At 45.3% G+C, this 20,276-nt stretch overlaps 1 protein-coding gene across 4 annotated transcripts in view; it reads left to right on the forward strand.

Moving 5' to 3' along the window:
* Positions 1-1,833: 1,833 nt before the first annotated feature.
* Positions 1,834-20,276, forward strand: part of hth (Meis homeobox homothorax) — a 369,843-nt gene continuing 351,400 nt past the window's right edge. For all 4 annotated transcript variants that reach the window (XM_050180825.3, XM_072289362.1, XM_050180826.3 and 1 more), the window contains exon 1: positions 1,834-2,554. In XM_050180825.3, coding sequence (XP_050036782.1) covers positions 2,543-2,554 — 12 coding nt within the window. In that variant the 5' untranslated portion in view covers positions 1,834-2,542. The remainder of the gene's footprint in view (positions 2,555-20,276) is intronic.

Here is a 20,276-nt window from a genome sequence, read left to right on the forward strand (position 1 = left end):
CGCTTGTGTCCCCGCAAGCCTTCGCACGACGGCCGCCGCAAAACAAAACCGCTCGCTAGTGTAGTGTGTGAGGCGCATCGCGCGCCTCCCCCCGGGCAATCGGCGATAACGTGACTGCGGGATTCTGGCCCTGCCGAACTTACCTCCGTAACCGCCTGCCTGTGTGATCTCGTTTTCCGAGTGTTGTGAGCGCGGCGCGCGTGAGGTTGGTTGGACGGTGGGGACCGCCTTCTTCTAGGATTCGACGTCCTGTGCCTGCCTGCCTAGCCGGATTTTTCTCCACCACGCCGCCCAGCAGCGCAGGATCTTGGATCGACGATCGCTCGCTTGGATCGACGGTCGCTTCTTCCGTCACGTGGTGCTTTCCGTCGTCGATTCACGGCGGGTCGACCGGCTGTCATCTGCGTGACTACGAAGCGAGGCCGATGCGATAGGAGGCAACCGGCGAAACGAACGCCGCGGCCCCCAAAAAGAATAAGGCTGGCACGAACGACGGGAGTTCTTTTTTTTCGAAGTCGTTGACGCGACCGTCGTCTTCCGTGCCTCCGCATCGCTGGTGCGTGTCACGTCGTTCGACGTCGTCGACGGGTGATTGGCGGCCGCTCTCCCCGACTCGTCGCTGTTTCATCGAAGTGCGATTGTGAAGTGTTGTGCGGTTCATAGCATTTTTTTTTTCTCGCGTGTTTCAGGGAGGGCGTGTTTACTATCACTCGAGGTCTCTGTTGAATAATTGGCTTGGTTTCGTTTATTCATTCTAATTTTTTTTTTCTCTCTCCAGAGGCAGTAATTTTGTTTTTCTCACCGTGGGTTCACGTTGTGGTGGTCGATCCAACCTGGTGGCCTCTTGGAACACAAGCGTGGCGCTGCAGACGCGCTGGACTAAGTCACCCATGTGTTCCAACCTCGTAATCGCGTTCCCTTTTAGGTGATTCGGTTCTGATTCGGTACCCCCCGTTTTTGTTTTCGATCTTTTTAGGGGGGGAACTTCTCATTAGAAAAATTATTTTATTTATTTTATCGCCTTCTTTCACCGCACTCAATCATCACAGATCCTATTCTTTCCAGTAGCATTCCTTGAGGTCGATAAAGGTGTGTGTATCGAAGGCAGAAAAAAATTAAGTACACGTCCCCGATTATTTTTTTCTCAGGTGGCTGGTATTGGCTTTAATTTGGTTTAGCTTGGTTGGAGGAGGTTTTCATTCTGTAAGCGTATAGCCGCCCTCGGGCCGATCAACCACACGACGTGAACACCGCGTTTTGTTTTCTATAAAAAAAAAAATTGTGCTCGCGTTGTGCTGATCTTTTGAGGGGGGTAAAAAGAAAAGTGAGACCCTGACACCGTTACCTCTATTGGTGTGACACCTCTATCCACTGTCGTCGACGCGGGAGACAGCAAACCGTCGCCGAGTTTTTCGCCCATCTTACCAAGCTCCTTGTTTTCGTCGAGTGCGATTACAGTGTTTCTGTCGACGTTCCCTTCCGAAGCTCTCTCGGGCTTTTGAGGAGATCCACCGATTTGTGACCCGTGCTTCGCTGCGTCGACAGTTCTTGCGTACCACCAGGACCCCGAAAATAGACCACCACCGCTGCTGATTTGTGGAAAGAAAAAGAAAAAAAACGAAGAGTTGACAACTTTCGGAAGTGGCCGCAACCACAGTGCTAACTCATATTGCCAAGTTCTTCTTCGGAAAGGCCCAAGACTTGTGAATACGCGAGCCCTGTGCAAGACACTACTGGCAGCGCACTGCTCTATTTGTGCGCCAGGAGATCTGAGAAACTGCTTGCGGTCCTGCCTGCCTTTCTGGAAGCATTCGCAGCAAGCCGTGTTGTTCGGCCCACTGAAGACGTCGTCGTCCTCTTCGACTTGCTTTTTTTTTTTTTACGTGTGTTGTGTTGTCGCCTCAAGGGTGCATCCGAAGCTCGCTGTCGCACCGTGTGTGTACTAGTGTCCCCGACCTCGTGGTGAAGAGCTAGAAAAAAAAAAAAAAGCATCTACTCTACACTGTGTCCGTGAGTGTGTTCTACACGCCTCGTGTACTGAACGGAACAAGCTTGCCTTCCTTCGTCATATTTCTGCTTCTTCGAGGAGAAGACGTTCCCCTTCTTTGCTCGTCCACGTGTTCTACGAACACCGAATTCCCGACACTTTGTGGACCCGTTTCTTGACGGCAACCGGCCACCACCCCACAACCCCTTGAAGAGTTCGTCCCGTCTCGTTTTGTTGCTGCTCGAGAGGAAGAAGGATTTCTGTGGCTGTCGTCTTTGTGATTCGCTGTGTGAGGTTCGAGCCGCCTGTCCCGTCTCTTTCGGAAGAGAAGTGCAGGTTTCTTTTCTTTTGTTGCCGAACAGGCTTCAAGAAGATTCCGATTTCTGCGGCTTCAAGGAGAAGGCCATCAGCTGTGTGAGTGTCGGTGCTTGAAAAAAGAAAAGATTGTTCCTTCGCCCAGTTGACAACGGCGACCAACCGAAGAAACCTCCGTCTAACTGCTGTATTACGGAGAAGCTGTTGCTGAGAAAATCAAGGAACTTCCCAGGAGTCGACATGGCTCAACGGGTGAGCACTTTCTGGCCTGCCTTTTTTTTTTTTTTTCTGTTCGGTTGCTCCGTCATTACGTGTTCCTGCTAGAGAACGCTTGAGCGGACCTAGGAATGTTCCTAGGTCCGAATGCACTAGATAGTTGCTGTTCTTGAAGTTTGTGTAGGATGAACACATGATGTACGGAATTATCTCTCGCAACCTAAGAATAATCACAAACCGTAAATCGCTAAGTATACATACACTGGCAGCTATATTGACAGCAATTAGCAAGACGAAGACATACCAATTTCTAGCATAGAATGTGGTTTATGAATGACCTCTCTATGATTCTTCTTTTTCTTTTTTAATAAATGCAACTAAAGAACGCATCTAGTATTTGAATTCAGGTTATTCCAACTCAAGATTCGTAAACTTGTAAGGTATATCGACCATAATTTGAGCGCACTTTTTGGATATAAGAAAGCGCTATCTAGTGCGCTCATTATTTCTCAGAGACTGTCAGGTCAGTTTATTTCTTTAAGGCCCCTTTATCAGGGGTGTTACATAAGGGGTGGGGTACATCTTGCAACAACAATTCAACGTGATAACAAACGAAACGTTTGAAAAGTGATAGATACCCTGTATAGAGCAATACATACTCGTGACAAATTGTCAATTAGAAGAAAGAAAAAGTTATTTTGGCCGAAGAGAAGAAACAGCGGCGATAGGCAATTCACATCAGTAACTATTGGAGCATTTGAAAAAAGGTAGATACATTGCATAGTAATTATCTACAGCCAAAGTCGCTATAGATAATTAAGTTTTTTTTTTAAATGAAATCAGACATCTTATGGTTGAACATCTCGATAAGAGAAAGTTAAGTTCCTGAAAAACTGACTCATGTTCACTTACGCTAAATCGAAACGAACAGGATGGTTCTAGTATAGGCGTGCATGTCTGGCAAGTTAGAGAGAGCTATAGACTTCGGCGTAAAGCGAAGAAAGTGCCCCAGGCTTTTCTTTCTTTCTTCTTTTTTGTTCGTTTAATTAAATACCTTCTCATCAGTTGTTTGTGCGGAACCTTGACTGTGTTGTTCAGCGCGGAAGTCATCTACGAATCTTCTTAGTCCTCTTCAAGGGAAGTAGACTTGTCGCTATACCACCGAGATATTTGAATGCGCGGCCTACGCTATGCAATACAGGAACGGCTCTAATTACGCGCAATGCTCGAGTTTCTTCACGCAGTATTTTGTTAGGCGGAATACATAACATATACCACAGAATGATGTCCCAAAATATAAACATCTCCTTTTCGAACGTACGGGAACAAAGGGGGTTAACCGAAGGGCCCGATATTTATTAATCATATCATGAGAAATTAACAAAGACACCAAGGAAAACATAGGGGAAATTACTTGTACTTACTCATTCAATTAAAGAAATGATAAATTAATGGCATTGAAAGTGGATGAAAAAACAGCTTGCCGCAGGTGGGGAACGATCCCACCTCTTCGCATTGCTCGTGCGATGCTCTCCTTTTAGAACGTGTGTTCTATAGATAACTTGTATGGTTTAATTGCATCACAAGTTCAAGAGTAGTGAAATAAATACGAGTCAACATATTGGAAGTAAATGTTGTTAACGTTGTAGTCATGGCGCAGAAGCAAAAACTTCCAAAAGACGTGCGTTAGAAATTTAACTCTCTTTGGCGATATGGTTTGTGACAGAAGTTCAAAAGCAGTGGAATAAATACGCTTCAACATATTGGAAGTAAATATGGTCACGTCGTAGTGACGATGCTAGAAGCAAAAACTGTAAAAGAAGGAAAATTGTGTTTTGAATTCAACTCTCTATTATGCGAACTTTGGGCCCAGAAACACAGGCATAACGCTGGCATTCTTTATGGCAGCCATGACGTCATCGGGTAGCATGCGAGGGTTTATTATCCACTTGCCCGCTCTCCTAAGATCACGTGACGCCTTCGGACAATAAAAAGGATGTTCCACATCCGCCCACCTTGGCTTTAAGTGGCGCTGGCTAACACCCCTAGGGCTAGATCTAGTAAACATAAATGCCCAAGGTAGTGGACGGTTTGATAGCCGTAGCACAATTGGTAGTGCAACGCACGCGTAATGCGGTTGTTGTGGGTTCGCATCCCACCGGCGACACGTCGTCTTTTCGTCCACTTGAATTTCCCTTGCCCCCTTTATTATTTTCTACATTTCAATTTCAACGCAGTCAATTTCCCCCACTGCCTTCATTGGCTTCATTGTCCGTTGGCTTTATTTGGTCAGGTATAAACGCCCGCGTCACAACGTTAGTGGCGAGCACACGTCAAATCTGATTGGTCAAATCCGTCGGCCGTTCATACATGCATCACCGCACGTTTCAGAGTGACAGTTCGCGTAAACGTGCGAAAATGCACAACCGGCTTAACGCACGTACTTTGTTAACACAGGATGCCTTCGCTATAGAAAACCAGCTACGACATTAAAGAAATTTCTGATACATTATATGTAACAGTGACACTCCCGTGAAAGTGACACCCCCGCCACATGCAAAAGAACAAAGCAACAACACCAACAACAAAAAAAAAAACGATGTAGGCGTGACAATATCGTACAAGCAAAATCACGAATATTTCTATACAAGATTGCACAAACATGCAGGTATAATACCGTGGCCCGATAACGTTCGAATCGGAGTGAATTAACGCCGCCAATGATGGGATGATCCCCTTTGAAACAGTGTGCAGACGTTTCAATTTCACTGTCGCGTAAGCAGTATTGTCGGATGTCGATGCGTTTGCCCGGAGTCTTGTTGATGCTGCGTGGGAAGCACGCTTTTCCGAAAATGTGTCTTTGTGCACATCATGTGTGGAGTGATGGATATTGCCTCGTGCGAACGGCACACAGTGGCCGCTGGCGGATCCTTGAGCGTGGCGAACAGAGCAGACGACAGCACAAAGGATAAAAACTGGACAGTTTATATATATATATATATATATATACACCGTCGTCTGCACTGTTTGCCATGTTGAACGGAAACAAACTTTGAAATTACACGCGTCATTCCTTACTATTATGTCTCAAGTACTGTGTTGACGTCTGGTCCCTTCCGTGCGTCTCTTGACATTTCGCCTCGAAGGAACTTGTAGGTATGTCGACAGAGCAGTTTGCTAGGGATAATCGCAAACTGCTCTGGATGCAATCACTCCCCCTATTATTATTTTTTTTTTGGGAACGTTGACAATCTTATGACTGAGTATAATAAGTTAATGATGGGTGTTAAGCGTTCGAAGCAAAATGTCGTCGTCTTGAGGTTGCGGGCGCATTTTCCTTTCAATGCAGTGAACGCGTGTTGTGCGATGTGTGTGCAGGTGAGGTTGTGTGTGTGTGTGTGTGACGTCACGTGATTTTGATCGCGTGACGTCAGTCCCGTGACGCCCGTCGTCTCCGCAGTGACCTCGTGTCATTTTCCGTCTCCTCGTTTTTGTTTTTTCGCCACTGCTGTTTCTCTCTGCGCTGCGGCGAAAATGTCAGCCCACGGCGCGTCTCAGAAGATCCGCTGACATTTTGCGCAACGCCGAAGCGAAGAGAAAACGGGAGAGTCGGCGGCTGTGGGGGGCTCTTGCAATAAAGCAGCTATAGCTGGCTGCGGCAGCTGAGAGCGAAGCGAGGTGAGTTAGCAGAAGCTGCTGCATGCTGCTGCCTCGAGGACAAGTGCGTAGACGCGTGTTTTGAACTGCGCATAGGCTTGTGTATACGGCACAGTATGCAGACGCAAACCAGCATACCGCCTACAGAAAGGATATATATATATATATATCCACACTGTGCGTGTTGCTTGTGCACGCATACAAAAGTGTCTCTGCCTTCCAGGATAAGTGGCTCCGCGTCCTCTAGGAGGCTTCTCCGCAGATACGTGCAAATGGGGCCCCGTAATATTTATCTTAATTTCTTCGGAACCTAGGTTGCCAACGTCGCACGCGTTCCCCCCCCGCCCCCGAGCGTCGTCAGCTGTTATTTCTTTTTGTGAAAGTTTCCTTGCTGACGTGAGGAAACGACTGCAAACGCGTGGCTTACGAAATGCCAAACTTGCTTTCTTTTTGTGTGTTTTTTCTTTTCTGTGCGGTGTCTTGAGTGAGCATGGCGTGTACTTTTTTTTTTAAAATTATGGTCGTAATTATACGTGTTAAGCGAACGCAGTGTCTAGAACTGTCTCTCTTGCGACTTCGGATTCTCAGGGCATATTGTTTGGATGCTTTCGAAATATCGTATCAGGCAATCGTACAAATGCTATAAAAATATAAGAAAAAAAGGTAGCCAGGCTTGTGTCCACGGCCATGTTCTTACGCTGGGACTATCTGTAACGATGGATGCGTGTCAATGATAGACCGGCATTGTCGAAGGCGGCCTGTCAATTTCAGGCAGCTCCTATTCGAACGAAAATCTGCGGCAATTCGAAGCCAAAGCCTCTGAGGCGATCGAGTTCTTCCTTTTTTGGAAGCCAGCTTTCAGAAACTGTACGCGCAGCCGACAGGTTCCGCATAGAAAATAATAACGATATGGTCCATTTGGTTGAAATCGAACCGCAGAGTAAACTGCATCAAATTTTATTCGTAATACATGCCAAGTAAAAAAAAAAAAGAGACACTGCGCGTTTAACCTCCTACGTACACTTTAGAACCGCAAGTAAAGCAGCGGTTGTAAAATTTTTTAGATCGAAGCAATGTCTCTCTCAAGCTCTCGGTCGAAGTTGCTTTCTGTGGACTTGATTTCAAGTTCCTCGCTCGCATAGTACGGCATCTTCCGAAGCTGAGTGATATATATTGTGTGATTAAGGGATGCTCTTACATAAACAAAAACTTGCATGGTTTTTCCTGTGTACGTGTTACATGTATGAGGTGGCTGTACGTTTGCGAAATATTGATATATATTAGAAATATATGTAACTGAGAGTAGCCGGCCTCTTCTCGCACGTATTATTATTGTTAATCATAAACATATAACACAACTTCAGAAGAGTTAACTGCTGGGCTAGTTGGTGATCTTGCATACTAAAAGGATTTTGCGCCAAAAACAACACACACAAGAAAGACAACCACACCACGGGCGCTATATAGGTGCCGCCCGTGGTGTCGTCGTCTTTCTTGTGTGTGTTGTTTTTGGCGCAAGATCTTTTTAGTGTAACACAACATACAGAAGGTGAAGTGGACTATCAGTTGCCTCCTAAACGAGACATCACGCCGGCCCCGCCTGCAGGGAAGCAAATAAAACGAAGCAGATCCCACGCACTGCATGTGGGGAATCGATGTCACGTGAAGCATTTTGCTCGTAGCTGGCTACCCGGTATCATTTGGGCATCACGCGGGGCGTTACCGGGTGACGTATTACCGGGTGACGTATTACCGGGTGACGTATTACTGGGTGACGGGTTACCGGGTGACGGGTTACCGGGTGACGTATTACCGGGTGACGTATTAACCGGGTGAGGGGTTACCAACGTATTCGTGTGAGACGAACAGCCGTGCGTTTGACGCGAGCGTGTTTGCTGCGACAGCAGCAAGACGACGGTGACGAGGGTCGTGTGACACGCCGACGACGTGGTTTCTGTACCACGACGGTTCGACGCGAGCGGCGAGCGTAAGCGACAGGTTGTGACGTCGTCAGCGGCCACGTGTCATACAATCGCATAACGTACCCATGGCTATGTGGTGCGGTGTGTATATGTTAAAACGACGGAGGCATTTTGCAGTCCGGCGACGAATCGTTAATCAAAGCCTGTTCGACCCGGGCCGACCATGAAGGCGGTATACAGCAGGGTCGCGCGCTCTCCGCCTACCTTTATAGTTGCAACGAGAAAAGTGCTGAAAAACGTGGGCTTTCAAATAAAGAATATAGCCGTTCTTACCAATAATATAAAGCGGTCGTTATTCATATCCTAGTATTCACACGGTTAGCAAGTTTCTTAAACGCACAAGTGGAGCAATATAGGAAGGAACATTGGGCTTTGTTTCCATACCCAGGGCGAATGCTGTAATGATCGTGGTTTGGACGGAAAAGTGTGGCTCCCTGAACGGTGTGCCACGTTACGCAACTGCACTCGTTTGTTCTATACGGCTGCCGAGATGGAACCTACGGAATTTTTTTCCCTCCAGTTTTGTGTTTAACCGCGCACACATGACGACTTGAAATATTCGAAATCTGTTCGAAAAACGTTTGTATTTACGAATAGTGATCTATTCGGTTCGAACACTGAATCTAACAAGACAATATTAGATTCGTTATTTGAAAGTTCCGAATATTCGCATAGCAGATATATAGGCTATTGCAGGTTGAACCTCCTACGTACACTTCAGAACCGCAACTTCCTCGCTCGTATAAGGGCATGTTTTGAAGCTGGATATATATATATATATATCCGAACACATCAGCATGCAGCCACTTTCGTGCATACGATTCGGCTGAATGTAATACCTTGCGTTTGGTTATTGGTTAGAAAAAAAAGCTGTGTTAACATCCCCTAGATGGCGGTGCTTGACCGCTTCAGTAAAACAGTCTACAGCAACTGCAACGACAGAATTGCGCTTCGCGCTCGCGTCGTTGCGTGCAAATTGGCTGAAACTTCGAGGTCACGTGAACGTGTGTTTCTCCTTAAATACTGTGGGCCTCGCTTGTGTGGTGTACGTTATTGGGTATACTGTCGCAAGGGCCATTCGGCCTGCAGGACATATCGAGCATTGATGCCGGAAATTGGAAAAAAAAAAAAATTCCGTACTTGGACTTCAGGTCGTGATGTCGTCTATCGGGTCTCTCAAAGAGTGGTGTGTTGCGCGTAGGAATTCTAACCGACCGGTGTAATATGTGTCTCCAACTTCACTTTTATGTTATCGTTAGAAAGTTGTCTCTTTTTTGCTTTGACCAAGATAGTAGCGGGCAGGAGATTCTGGGGCTCATGGAAGGGATGGTGAGGGGAGGTGGCTTAGACTGCACGCGTGCTAGGTTTTTCTATACGCTGGTATGCGGCAGGGTGCGTTTCTCCTGTTAGTGAGTTATGCTGTTTTTTATGATGCTTGCCGTCGAGTACTACAGGTGGACTCTTAGAGTAATGTGTGAAATGTTTCAGGTAAACTTGGTAAGTCGGCGTTCTTGAACTTGAACTAGGCCCCTGCTCCTTGTGGACCAACTTCACACACACGCGCGCGCGCGCGCAGAGTTAGTTAACTTGACGGTTGACTACTACCAACGACGCCTGTTCAGTGCCCCGAAGTGTCAACAAACTAAGCTCAGAATTAGGGTCCGAAAGCGGCTACGCTACATCAGGCAGGCAGACAGAACTTTTTTCGCCATGGTCACGCGTTAAGCACAAACGAGCAGCGAAAAGAAATAGATAAATACAAAGAAAAACGAACAGAAAATTTCGTCGCTTTCACGAAGCGTATATATATGCTACCAGTGGCAGTCCGACGAAAAGGCCGCCCCGCGCCGGTGAGTGGGTCGGTCCCCTAATCTAAAGCGCTTTCGGCCGCTTCGATAACAGGACGGACGCGGCGGGTGGTTGCGCGGTACATACCATTTCACTTTTTTTGTTCTTTTTTTTTTCGGACGCAGTGTTGTGAAAGGTTTGGTTTGCGTTCCCCTTTTTTTGCACGCCGTGGCTTTCAAACTCTCACCTCCGCCCACTTCCCTCGTGCGCGTTTTTCTATATACGCCACTTCGAGGGCTCCCGCTGTGCGTCGCCCTTATCGCAATGTGGACGGTGTGTTGACGGCTCTCCTGCTGCGCGCGCGCTCTTTTTTTTTTTTCGTCGCACGCGCAACGTACACCACCACCTATATAGCTGGATTATCTATCGTTTAATATTGTGGTGAGCATGCACAAGTCGGCGAAATGGAGGAGTAGAGCGGCAAGTTGGGCTGGTTGGTGGAACTTCATCTTGTAATACGGTGGCTACTGGGCTATAAATACACGGACAACAGAAGTAGAAGTGGACAGGGCCATAGACACGGACAACAGAAATAGAATTGGGCAGGACCATAAACACGGACAACTGAAGTAGAATAGGGCAAGACCATAAACACGGACAACAGAAGTAGAAATGTACAGGACCATAAATAAACACACGGACAACAGAAGAAGTGGACAGGACCATAAACACGCGGACAACAGAAGTAGAAGTGTACATGACCATAAATAAACATGGACAACAGAAGTAGAAATGTACATGACCATAAACATGGACAACAGATGTAGAAGGGGACATGACCATAAATAAACGGACAACAGAAGTGGACAAGACCATAAACACAGACGACAGAAGTAGAAGGGGATATGACCATAAACACACGGACAACAGAAGTGGACAAGACCATAAACACAGACGACAGAAGTAGAAGGGGGTAGGACCTTAAACACACGGACAACAGAAGTAGAAGTGTATAGGACCATAAACACGAACAGAAGTAGAAGTGGATAGGGCCATAAATAAACACACGGACAACAGAAGTAGAAGTGGACTAGACGATCAACAAACACACGGACAACAGAAGTAAAAGTGGACAGGACCATAAACACGGACAAGTGAAGTAGAAGAGGACAGGACCATAAACACGGACAACAGAAGTAGAAGTGTACATGGCGATAAATAAACACACGGACAACAGAAGAAGTGGACAAGACCATAAACAAAGACAACAGATGTAGAATGGGATAGGACCATAAATAAACACACGGACAACAGAAGTAGAAGTGGAGAGGACCATAGACACGGACAACAGAAGTAGAAGGGGAGAGTACCATAAATAAACACGAACAACAGAACTAGAAGGGGACAGGACCATAAATAAACACACGGACAACAGAAGTAGAAGTGTACAGGACGATAAACACGAACAGAAGTAGAAGTGGACAGGGCCATAAATAAACACACGACCAACAGAAGTAGAAGTGGACAGGACCAGAAATAAACACACAGACAACAGAAATAGAAGTGTACAGGACCATAAACACGGACAACAGAAGTAGAAGCGTACAGGGCCATAAATAAACACACGACCAACAGAAGTAGAAGTGGACAGGACCAGAAATAAACACACAGACAACAGAAATAGAAGTGTACAGGACCATAAACACGGACAACAGAAGTAGAAGCGTACAGGGCCATAAATAAACACACGACCAACAGGAGTAGAAGTGGACAGGACCAGAAATAAACACACAGACAACAGAAATAGAAGTGTACAGGACCATAAACACGGACAACAGAAGTAGAAGCGTACAGGACCATAAACACGAACAGAAGTAGACGTGGACAGGACCATAAACACACGAACAACAGAAGTAGAAGGGGGCAGGACGCGCGCAGTCCTGTCCACTTCTACTTCTGTTGTCCGTGTGTTCAAAGCGCAGTAACACCGTATTAAATGATGTAATAGAGGAGACCGATCGCGTGTCGCTCACTGGTGGAGGCCACGTCGTTCCACAGCTGTGCACTCGCGTATGTAGAAATTCGTCCGCCTTAATTGCTCTATCAATTGTAGCCTAATAAATAACCTTTATATTTAACTTTGGGTGCAGAGTTACGCGTTTGTAAACATTGATTTGGGCTTCAGTTTCCTTTAAGTGAGTACTTGCATTTCGCACTGATATTTCGGATTTCTTTTGGCGTCATATGAAGGCATGTGACCGCGAACCCCACCCCCCTCCCCCACAATGAAAGGAAAGAAAAAGAAACTGGCAAGTCTCGAAACACTAAATAATTTCATATAATATCTTTTTCTATAGTCAGTTTCGGTTTCGTTTCTCCGGCCGTGACGTCATGAATGGCAGCGCAGGATGCCTGTGAGCAAGTGCCAAGACGTCGCGGTGCCCTGCTTCCACGTGATCGACCTTCTGCTTCGTAACGTCGCGATACAGTCACCACCTGCCAAACACAAACTGGGTGTTGGATAGCCATTACATATAAGATTATGGTGTACCGAGGCTTGCCAGTATTTTTTTTTTCAATATTCGGAGAGGGGAGGGGGCTGCGTCGAGTTCCCGAATTTTAATTTAAAGCAATAAGTGAACAGCCGGAAAGATGACGTCAGTACTCACCTCATGTCGTGCATCAATGTCAGCTTAGATTTCCGGCGATCTATATATATTTTTTTATCGAAAAAGATCTGACGCCACAAATGCAAATTCTGCTTCGCTTCGGAACTAAGGATAAAGGGAGTAATTTATTCAGGGGACTTACTTGCTCATAAACTTAAAGGGACATTAAAGCGAAACAATAAATCAGTTTAGACTAATAAAGCTTTGTTTGAGAGCCCTGCAGGCAGTCATTTCAAAATAATAGTTTGATTATTAGGTGAGAAAATGAAGGTCGAAGTATCAGTATTTGAATTTCGCGCCTAAATTCCGACGCCTGTACGTCATTGTGACGTCAGGGATTTCAAAGTATGTTTTCGCATTGAGGTCACGTTGGTTGAGTAAAAGTTCCCGAAACTCGCCATGTTTAATATTTGCTTCCTTTAAAACACAATGTAGTCAATCTGTACCGCTATATAGTTAAGTACGCCCTAGAAGATGCCATCAGAATCCATGACGTCACAGAGACTAGGTACGGGAACTTCACCGAGGAGTCGCCACCCTTCTTTCGTTCTTGCGCTTTTTATGGCTTACCAAGCGTCTTATCGTGGTAAGAGTGGTGGTTTTGGCGTCGTAGAAAGGTAATTTACTGATGCAGAAGAAATCATTTTTCTCTTTAGTATCCCTTTAATGAGCACTTTATAGCAGCAGGAGCGTACCATGCATCTGTCAACTCTCATTTAACCAGGACAATCATGCTTACCCTCTTGTCGTGCCTATTATATATTTTGTCACCTACTTCAACAGATGAAGTCGTTAGGACCATTATTGCCTTTAGAAACACGTGTTCACCTGGAGAGGATGATATTGCTGTCTTCCCTATTAAATGTGTTGTTAATATCGTCGCTGCCCCACTCACGCATGTGTGCAACAGAATGCTGCTCACTGGAGTATTCCCAGACAAACTGAAAGGGGCGCGTTTTACCGTTTTGTTCAAAGGAGGCAGCGAACACGACCCGTGCAATTATCGTCCAGTTTCGGTACTGCCAACTTCCTCAAAAGTATAGCTGATCGCGTACTTTTTAATCGGCTAAACAATTTCGTACAAGTTAAAGATTTAATTTGTCAACAACAGTATGATTTTCAATCCGGCTAATCGACTCAAACAGCATTGTTAGATATCAAAAAATACCATAATTAACAATTTTGCAGATAGACTGTTTTCTGTTGGAATTGTTCTAGATTTTTGTAAAGCCTTCGACTCTGTGAAGCATGCAACACTACTAAAAAAATTAGGCATTTACGGAATTTGCGGAGTTGCACATGCACTTGTGAAGAATGATATAACTGAACGGCCACAGTATACACAGATGCATGCTGTAAAATCTAATTTCGCTATGGTGAATTTTGGTGTTCCACAGGGTTCAATTCTAGGACCTCTTTTATGTACTCTTTATATTGATGACATTGTCAAGATTCCATTAACTGCTAGCATTGTGCTGTATGATGATGATACAAATATTTTTCTTTTTTTGGGTTTCTAATCTTGAACTATTGGAGCAGCTGTGTAATGCCTGATCGAACCAGCTGTTCATTTGACTCTCTGTCAACCAGCTTCAATTGAATGTAAAAAATAACGAAGTTTATGCTCATTCATCCAAAAAACAAGCCATTAAGTTATCATATCAAATTAGAGATCAATAACTCGCGTATTGAACAAGTGTATAGTTGCCGGTTTCTGGGTGCGTGCTTGCGCGGCGACCTAGGGTGGACAGATCATGTGAATTATATTAGAATGAAAATGGCAAGATCTATTTGTGTAATCCATCGTATCAGGCATCTTCTTCCACAACAAGTAAAGAAACAATTATATTTTGTTCTCGCTCATTCTGACCTTGTATACTGTATTTAGTATGGGGTACGTGCAATAAAACTGATTCCTTTAAATTGTTTTTCCCTTCAAAAAAGAGCCCTACGGGCGTTGTGTGCAAGCCCAGCAGTCGAAGCAAATGTTATCGAGACTTGGCATGTTCGCAATCTTTTTCATCCCTATAACTTGAGTTTGGCAGGTTACATTTCCCATAAAATCAAGCAGGATGTTGATACTTTCAGTAATACCTATTTGTCGAGGGATATAACATATGATTTACGTGTTGTCGCATTGTCCACCACTAGATCTAGAACCAATCATGGAAAACAATGTTTACATCGCCACATCGCAACTCTGTGTAACACGTACCAATCGAGTGTGGAAATAGCTACTAGCGTATCGATGTTTTAGAAAAAAAAAGTAAAGATGGTTTTTCCTTCTATATCATATTGAAACACATAAATTGGCATCAACTGGTTTGTTCTGTCTTTACTGATTTACTAATGATGTTTTTGTTTTCACCGCAGCGTTTTCAGTTCTTTGTTTACTGCTAAATATTTTGTGGAGCTCTTTATCATTAGTGTTGGCTTACATTTTGCTGTCTTTTCATGGTGTTAATTTTAGTGAGCAGCGCTCCCGAGAACTATGCGCTTTGCCTGTTCGCCACCGGTGCCACGACTTGTAGTCCGGGGATAAGGCCTTGTCAGGAGGCATGATTTATCTGCCTCCTCTAGCCGCTCCTCGGGGGCATATTGTACAATATGGCCGAAATATATACTACTACTACTACTACTATAATAGGCGTGATTCAAGTGTCGTCTCCACTCAAATGCATCTACATTCAAATCGGTTGGGCGGCTGCTGCGACCATCACTATACATACGTATAAGTGGTCTCGCGCAACTTCTCCCGTTATATATATATATATATATATATATATATATATATATATATATATATATATATATATATATATATATAGAGAGAGAGAGAGAGAGACCTATGCATAACAGATAGATCGGTAGCACAGTGCATCTTGTGTCGGTCTTCTTTTGTCCCGTCTAAAATGCGCTCGTGGTGTAGAACCCATCCCGAAGTGTGAAGTGAACAGACCAGCCCAGCGACACGTTGCGTTAAGATGGCAGTGTATGTATACATATGTCGGCGCCTCTAGGTGTTCTCCACGGTGTTAGAAGTGTGGTGTTCTCACTGCGCTTCGCACGAGGGGGAGCCAATCCGCGGCTTCAAACGAGCCTGTCATTACACCGAGCGGTCGCCGCACTGCACGGGTGCAGCTGCCTCGGCAGCGGGCGCGCGTGGGCCGGCCCAATATTTCGTTCTCAATAATCGCCGGGACGTATACTCGAGGCGGAGAGGGAGGACAATTAGCCGGTGTGCGCGTATATGTATGTAGCATGCATACACGAGGTACGCGTGGCGTGGGCAAAAAAAAAAAATGTAAATGAAATAAAATAGCGCGCGAGCTACAGACCGCGTGTGCCCGCCGCACTCATCCTCATTCGGGCTGCGCGCTCGCGTATACGCGCGTGTACGCCGATTGCAAGGCCTGTCGCTTTTCAATTAAATAAAGGTGGCCGGTGATTTGTGGCACTACATGTGCATACGTGTGCTTCTCTATATTCCATCGCATAGCGCGAGTGGCCATTTTCGCGGCAATTTGTAGTCGACGGAGGAAGAAATGGAGCGCCTTCTTTTTCGTGGTGTGTATATATATATATATATATATACTGTTATTGTGCGAGCTTCGTGGTGGCCGCCGAGGCAGACAGATATCATTCGATTATCGTTACACCAAGGAGGGCGAGAACGCGGGATCAAATCCCGGCCGCGGCGGCCTCCATTTCCATGGCGCGGAGAAATGCAAGATCGACCGTACACCGTACGTACGCTTGGGTGCACGTTTTAAAGAACCTTCAGGTAGTCGAACATTAATCGGAAGTGTCCACCACTATGGCGTGCCTCGTAATCGGATCGTAGTTTTTGTCGCGAGAACCCCAGTATCAATGAATGAATTAATTGATGGTAATTTGGTTGCGCTGTTTGATAGTAGTGCTGACAAGCTTTTAATGTCACTTATATTTCGTTTCGTTTGTTCTGCACTTGTCCGAACATGATTTCTGGCTTATTTTTGTTTTTCACTGATCTCGTTTTTGTTATGTTTCTGTAGTCAGCGCTTCGAACGGGGCATCTAAGGTATATTAAATAAATAAATCGTGATGTATATATAAAAACAACATTACTTAGCGGGCTGAAATTCGAGAAATATTAATAAGAATATGTTTATGTAGATTTATTTGCGTTTGCTTCAGAAATACGTTTCTTTTCTTTTTTTTTGGGTGTAGCCATAACTGCTAACATTAGGAGCAAGCGGGTGCGTTCGGCTGCTTGAGGTGAGGTGTGAGAAACGCGGGTGCACAAGTCTGATTGACACGTTCACACCAATAATTTTATTTCTTGTCAGTTAATTAATTCATTTAATTATGGGGTTTTACGTACCAAAACCACTTTCTGATTATGAGGCACGCCGTATAGTGGAGGACTCAGGAAATTTCGACCGCCTGGGGAACTTTAACGTGCACCTAAATCTAAGTACACGGGTGTTTTCGCATTTCGCCTCCATCAATATGCGGCCGCCATGGCCGGGTTTCGATCCCGCGACCTCGTACTCAGCAGCCCAACACCATAGCCACTGAGCAACCACGGCGGGTGTTATTTCTTGTCAGTTCCGTTCAATGTGAAATAACACTGGTTGTATCAAAACACAAATCCAGTCTGTCTGTGACATTCCAGACCCAGTTTGCTTTTTTTTTTTTAATTTAGATTAGATGGTTCAGTTAAACGTCCTGTAACTGCGCAGGGGGAGGGGAGGAGGTTCTCAATTATGAGTCACGCTGTAGTGAGGAGGCGTGCTCGGGATTAATTTTGGGCCACCCAGGCATCTGTAACGAGCACTCAATGCATTACGCACCCATCGGAATGCGACTGCCGTGGTCGGGTATCGTGCCCGCGACCTCGTGCCCACTAGCGAAACGTCGTATAACCCCTTATAACCCACCGCTGTGCATCCCTGACGTTTTAGCAGGTACTCGTAGCAGCGCCACCCAGTGTGCAAAGCATCGAGCGAAATTTTTGACCGCCGTTACAATAATTTTTTTTTCGCGAATAAATCTCGGCAATGTGTTCGTTTGTATACGTGTCATATACACTCTCCTAGCTGTGCCTGCATAACAGAACGCCTGTTAACAGCGTTGCTGCAGAATAAAGCTTTAGATTCTTTTTTTTCTTTGAATCTTTCAATCTAAACAATCTGCATTTCGTACAACAAAACAATTTTTAGTGCATGTCATCGCATATTTATTTAGTATTTCCCGACTTCGACTGTAGCATATTTCTTTTAAATGTTGAATTGGAAAGTCTGCTTCTGTAGCTTACTTTGGTGGCCCCGTTTTTTTTTTTTTTTTTTTGCGGTTGCCACAAGGCGCTCACGTTTGGTGGCTACATGCGTTTTGATGCGAAGCATTATTTTCCTGTACGCTCGTAGGCATCGCCGTTAGTTGTAAGTCTTCGTTTAAGCATCGCTGCACAGCTATTTCAACACGTCAGATGGACATGCCTAATTTCTTTTGCGATAGATTTTTTTCTCTGCAAGCTTTGCCTGCACTCTACCGAGTGCTTGAAATCTCATTAGCAGCTTCGTTTCTAAGTAATTAGAGACTGTGTTCTCCTAAAAAATCAAATAATAATGAGAACAAAGGGTCCTTGGTATTCTGTAGACATCAGTGGACCTTTTTACGAGGAAAGAAAGGTCTGTTGAATGCCATTTAAACAAAAAAGAATAACTATTTTGAGCGATGTGGAGCAGCATACTTCTGTTATATACCTCCGCTAAGGCGGGGTGTTCAATCAAATGTATGCCTGCACTTAACGGGCAAGCATATTAACGCTTGCTTTCTTTTTTTCTTTCCCGTGAGACGTCTGTGACAGACCGAAAGCCTCGGCTCTGACAGCTCGTTCTGACGCCTGCGCACGAAAATGCGAGGACAGACAGCGTGACATTGAATATTGCGTCGTGGGGAGAACTTTGTGTCACAAGATATGTCGCCTGTCAAGTCGCCCGTCAGAATCAAAGAAAGGAAAGCTTTGTTCACGCATTATAGTCAGTCGCCTACAATAGAGCAAAAAAATTTGGAGCGACAGGGAGACAGCGCAGAAATAAATTCTCGGCGGCGACGATTGAAGAGTTTACTACTAGCTCCGTCAACACGACTACACCGCGCTGCGTCTTCTTCTCCTCCGTGACTCTGCCGCTCCCCAAGACATGCGTAATTCCGGAGGTACGCGCTCGTTTGAAGGATCGCCTCCGCCGTGACGTCACGGAAGTAAGCGAACGTGATTGGCTGGCTGGCGCACGCGTGCTGCGAGTTCGCGTCGACTTCGAGAGTGACGCAGGTGCTGTAAGTTTCCAAGTTCTGATCGCGTTATATGTATTGGCAAATGAATGGTGCAGTAAAGCTCTTGCTTGGTCTAGTTGGTTCATGCTTGGATGAGCAAAGAGCCAGGCGCAGTAGACCAGCACTGAAGAAGAACGCAAACGACAGGACCGGCGCCCACTCGCAACTAAGTTTATTTCCGCAACAAGCCTGCCTTATGTAGGTCTACCAAGCCGAATCACACACTTGCTTGCTTTCTGATTTGATATATTGTGCCAGATTTGATTCCTGAGTGGTCGATGGATTGCCGTATTTTACTTCTGTTTCGTGTGTGATTCGGCTTGGTTGACCTACATAAGGCAAGCTTGTTGCGGAAATAAACTTAGTTGCGAGTGGCGCCGTTCCTGTTGTTTGCGTTCTTCTTCAGTCCTGCTCTATTGCGTCTTGCTCTTCACTCATTCGAACTGTGCAGTATTTATTGCGATGTTGCATAATATTTGCGCAAGTACGAAAACGATCGATTGTTTAGGGGCAGTCTAAAAAAAAAAAAAGGTTAATCGACAAGAACAAAAGAAAATTAATATATTCAGGTTTGACGTAACAGTTCTGCGGAAACCCGCAAGGTGGAGAGAAGTAATTACCCTTGCGGGTTTCTGCAGAACTAGTGCGTCAGACTCTCGCCTTTGCTTCGAGTTGCTGACAAATTCGACTTCGCCCTGCCATCTGCTAGCCGCCTAGTTAGCTCATATGGCAGAGCGGCTGCCCCCGAAAGGCGGTGGTCCCGGGTTCGAAGCCCGGTCCAGGACGCATTTTTCTTTAGCTCCGAGGCTTCTCTTTCGAGGAACCCGTATGACCTTCCTTTGTAGCAATTGCTGCGAACGGGTGGATGTCTGATTTCCTCTTTATTAATTTCAAGGTTTGTCAATAAAATGCGTGTTTTTCTTGCTGAAAACAGATGATACGCTAATTGTTAACGATAAATGAAGAGAGATCGCTCTTGAACGCATGAGATTAGGAAAAAAAAAAACAAGAAAAACGCTTGACGGCCTATGTAGTCATTGAATTACAACGCAACATTCGTTACTGGTATACTATAGTTTGTGCTTGATTTGCACCGCGGCTAGCCTAAATTTATTCGAAGCATTCTACTGACATCATTCTCGCAGCCTGGATGTACTACTATTATTTGATTTGGAAACCTGCCAGTACAATTGAAAGAGAAGCAGATCAAGGAGCGTGCTGGTACCTTTCGAACGGGGAGCGAAATATATCGGTCATTCAATGTCTCGGGTGCTGTCAATATATCTATCTCTATATCAGTCAATTGATCGATCAATAACTCGATCAAATAACCGCTTCACCCTC

This window comes from Dermacentor andersoni, chromosome 7 (genome assembly GCF_023375885.2).
Source record: "Dermacentor andersoni chromosome 7, qqDerAnde1_hic_scaffold, whole genome shotgun sequence".
Taxonomy (NCBI): Eukaryota; Metazoa; Arthropoda; class Arachnida; order Ixodida; family Ixodidae; genus Dermacentor; species Dermacentor andersoni.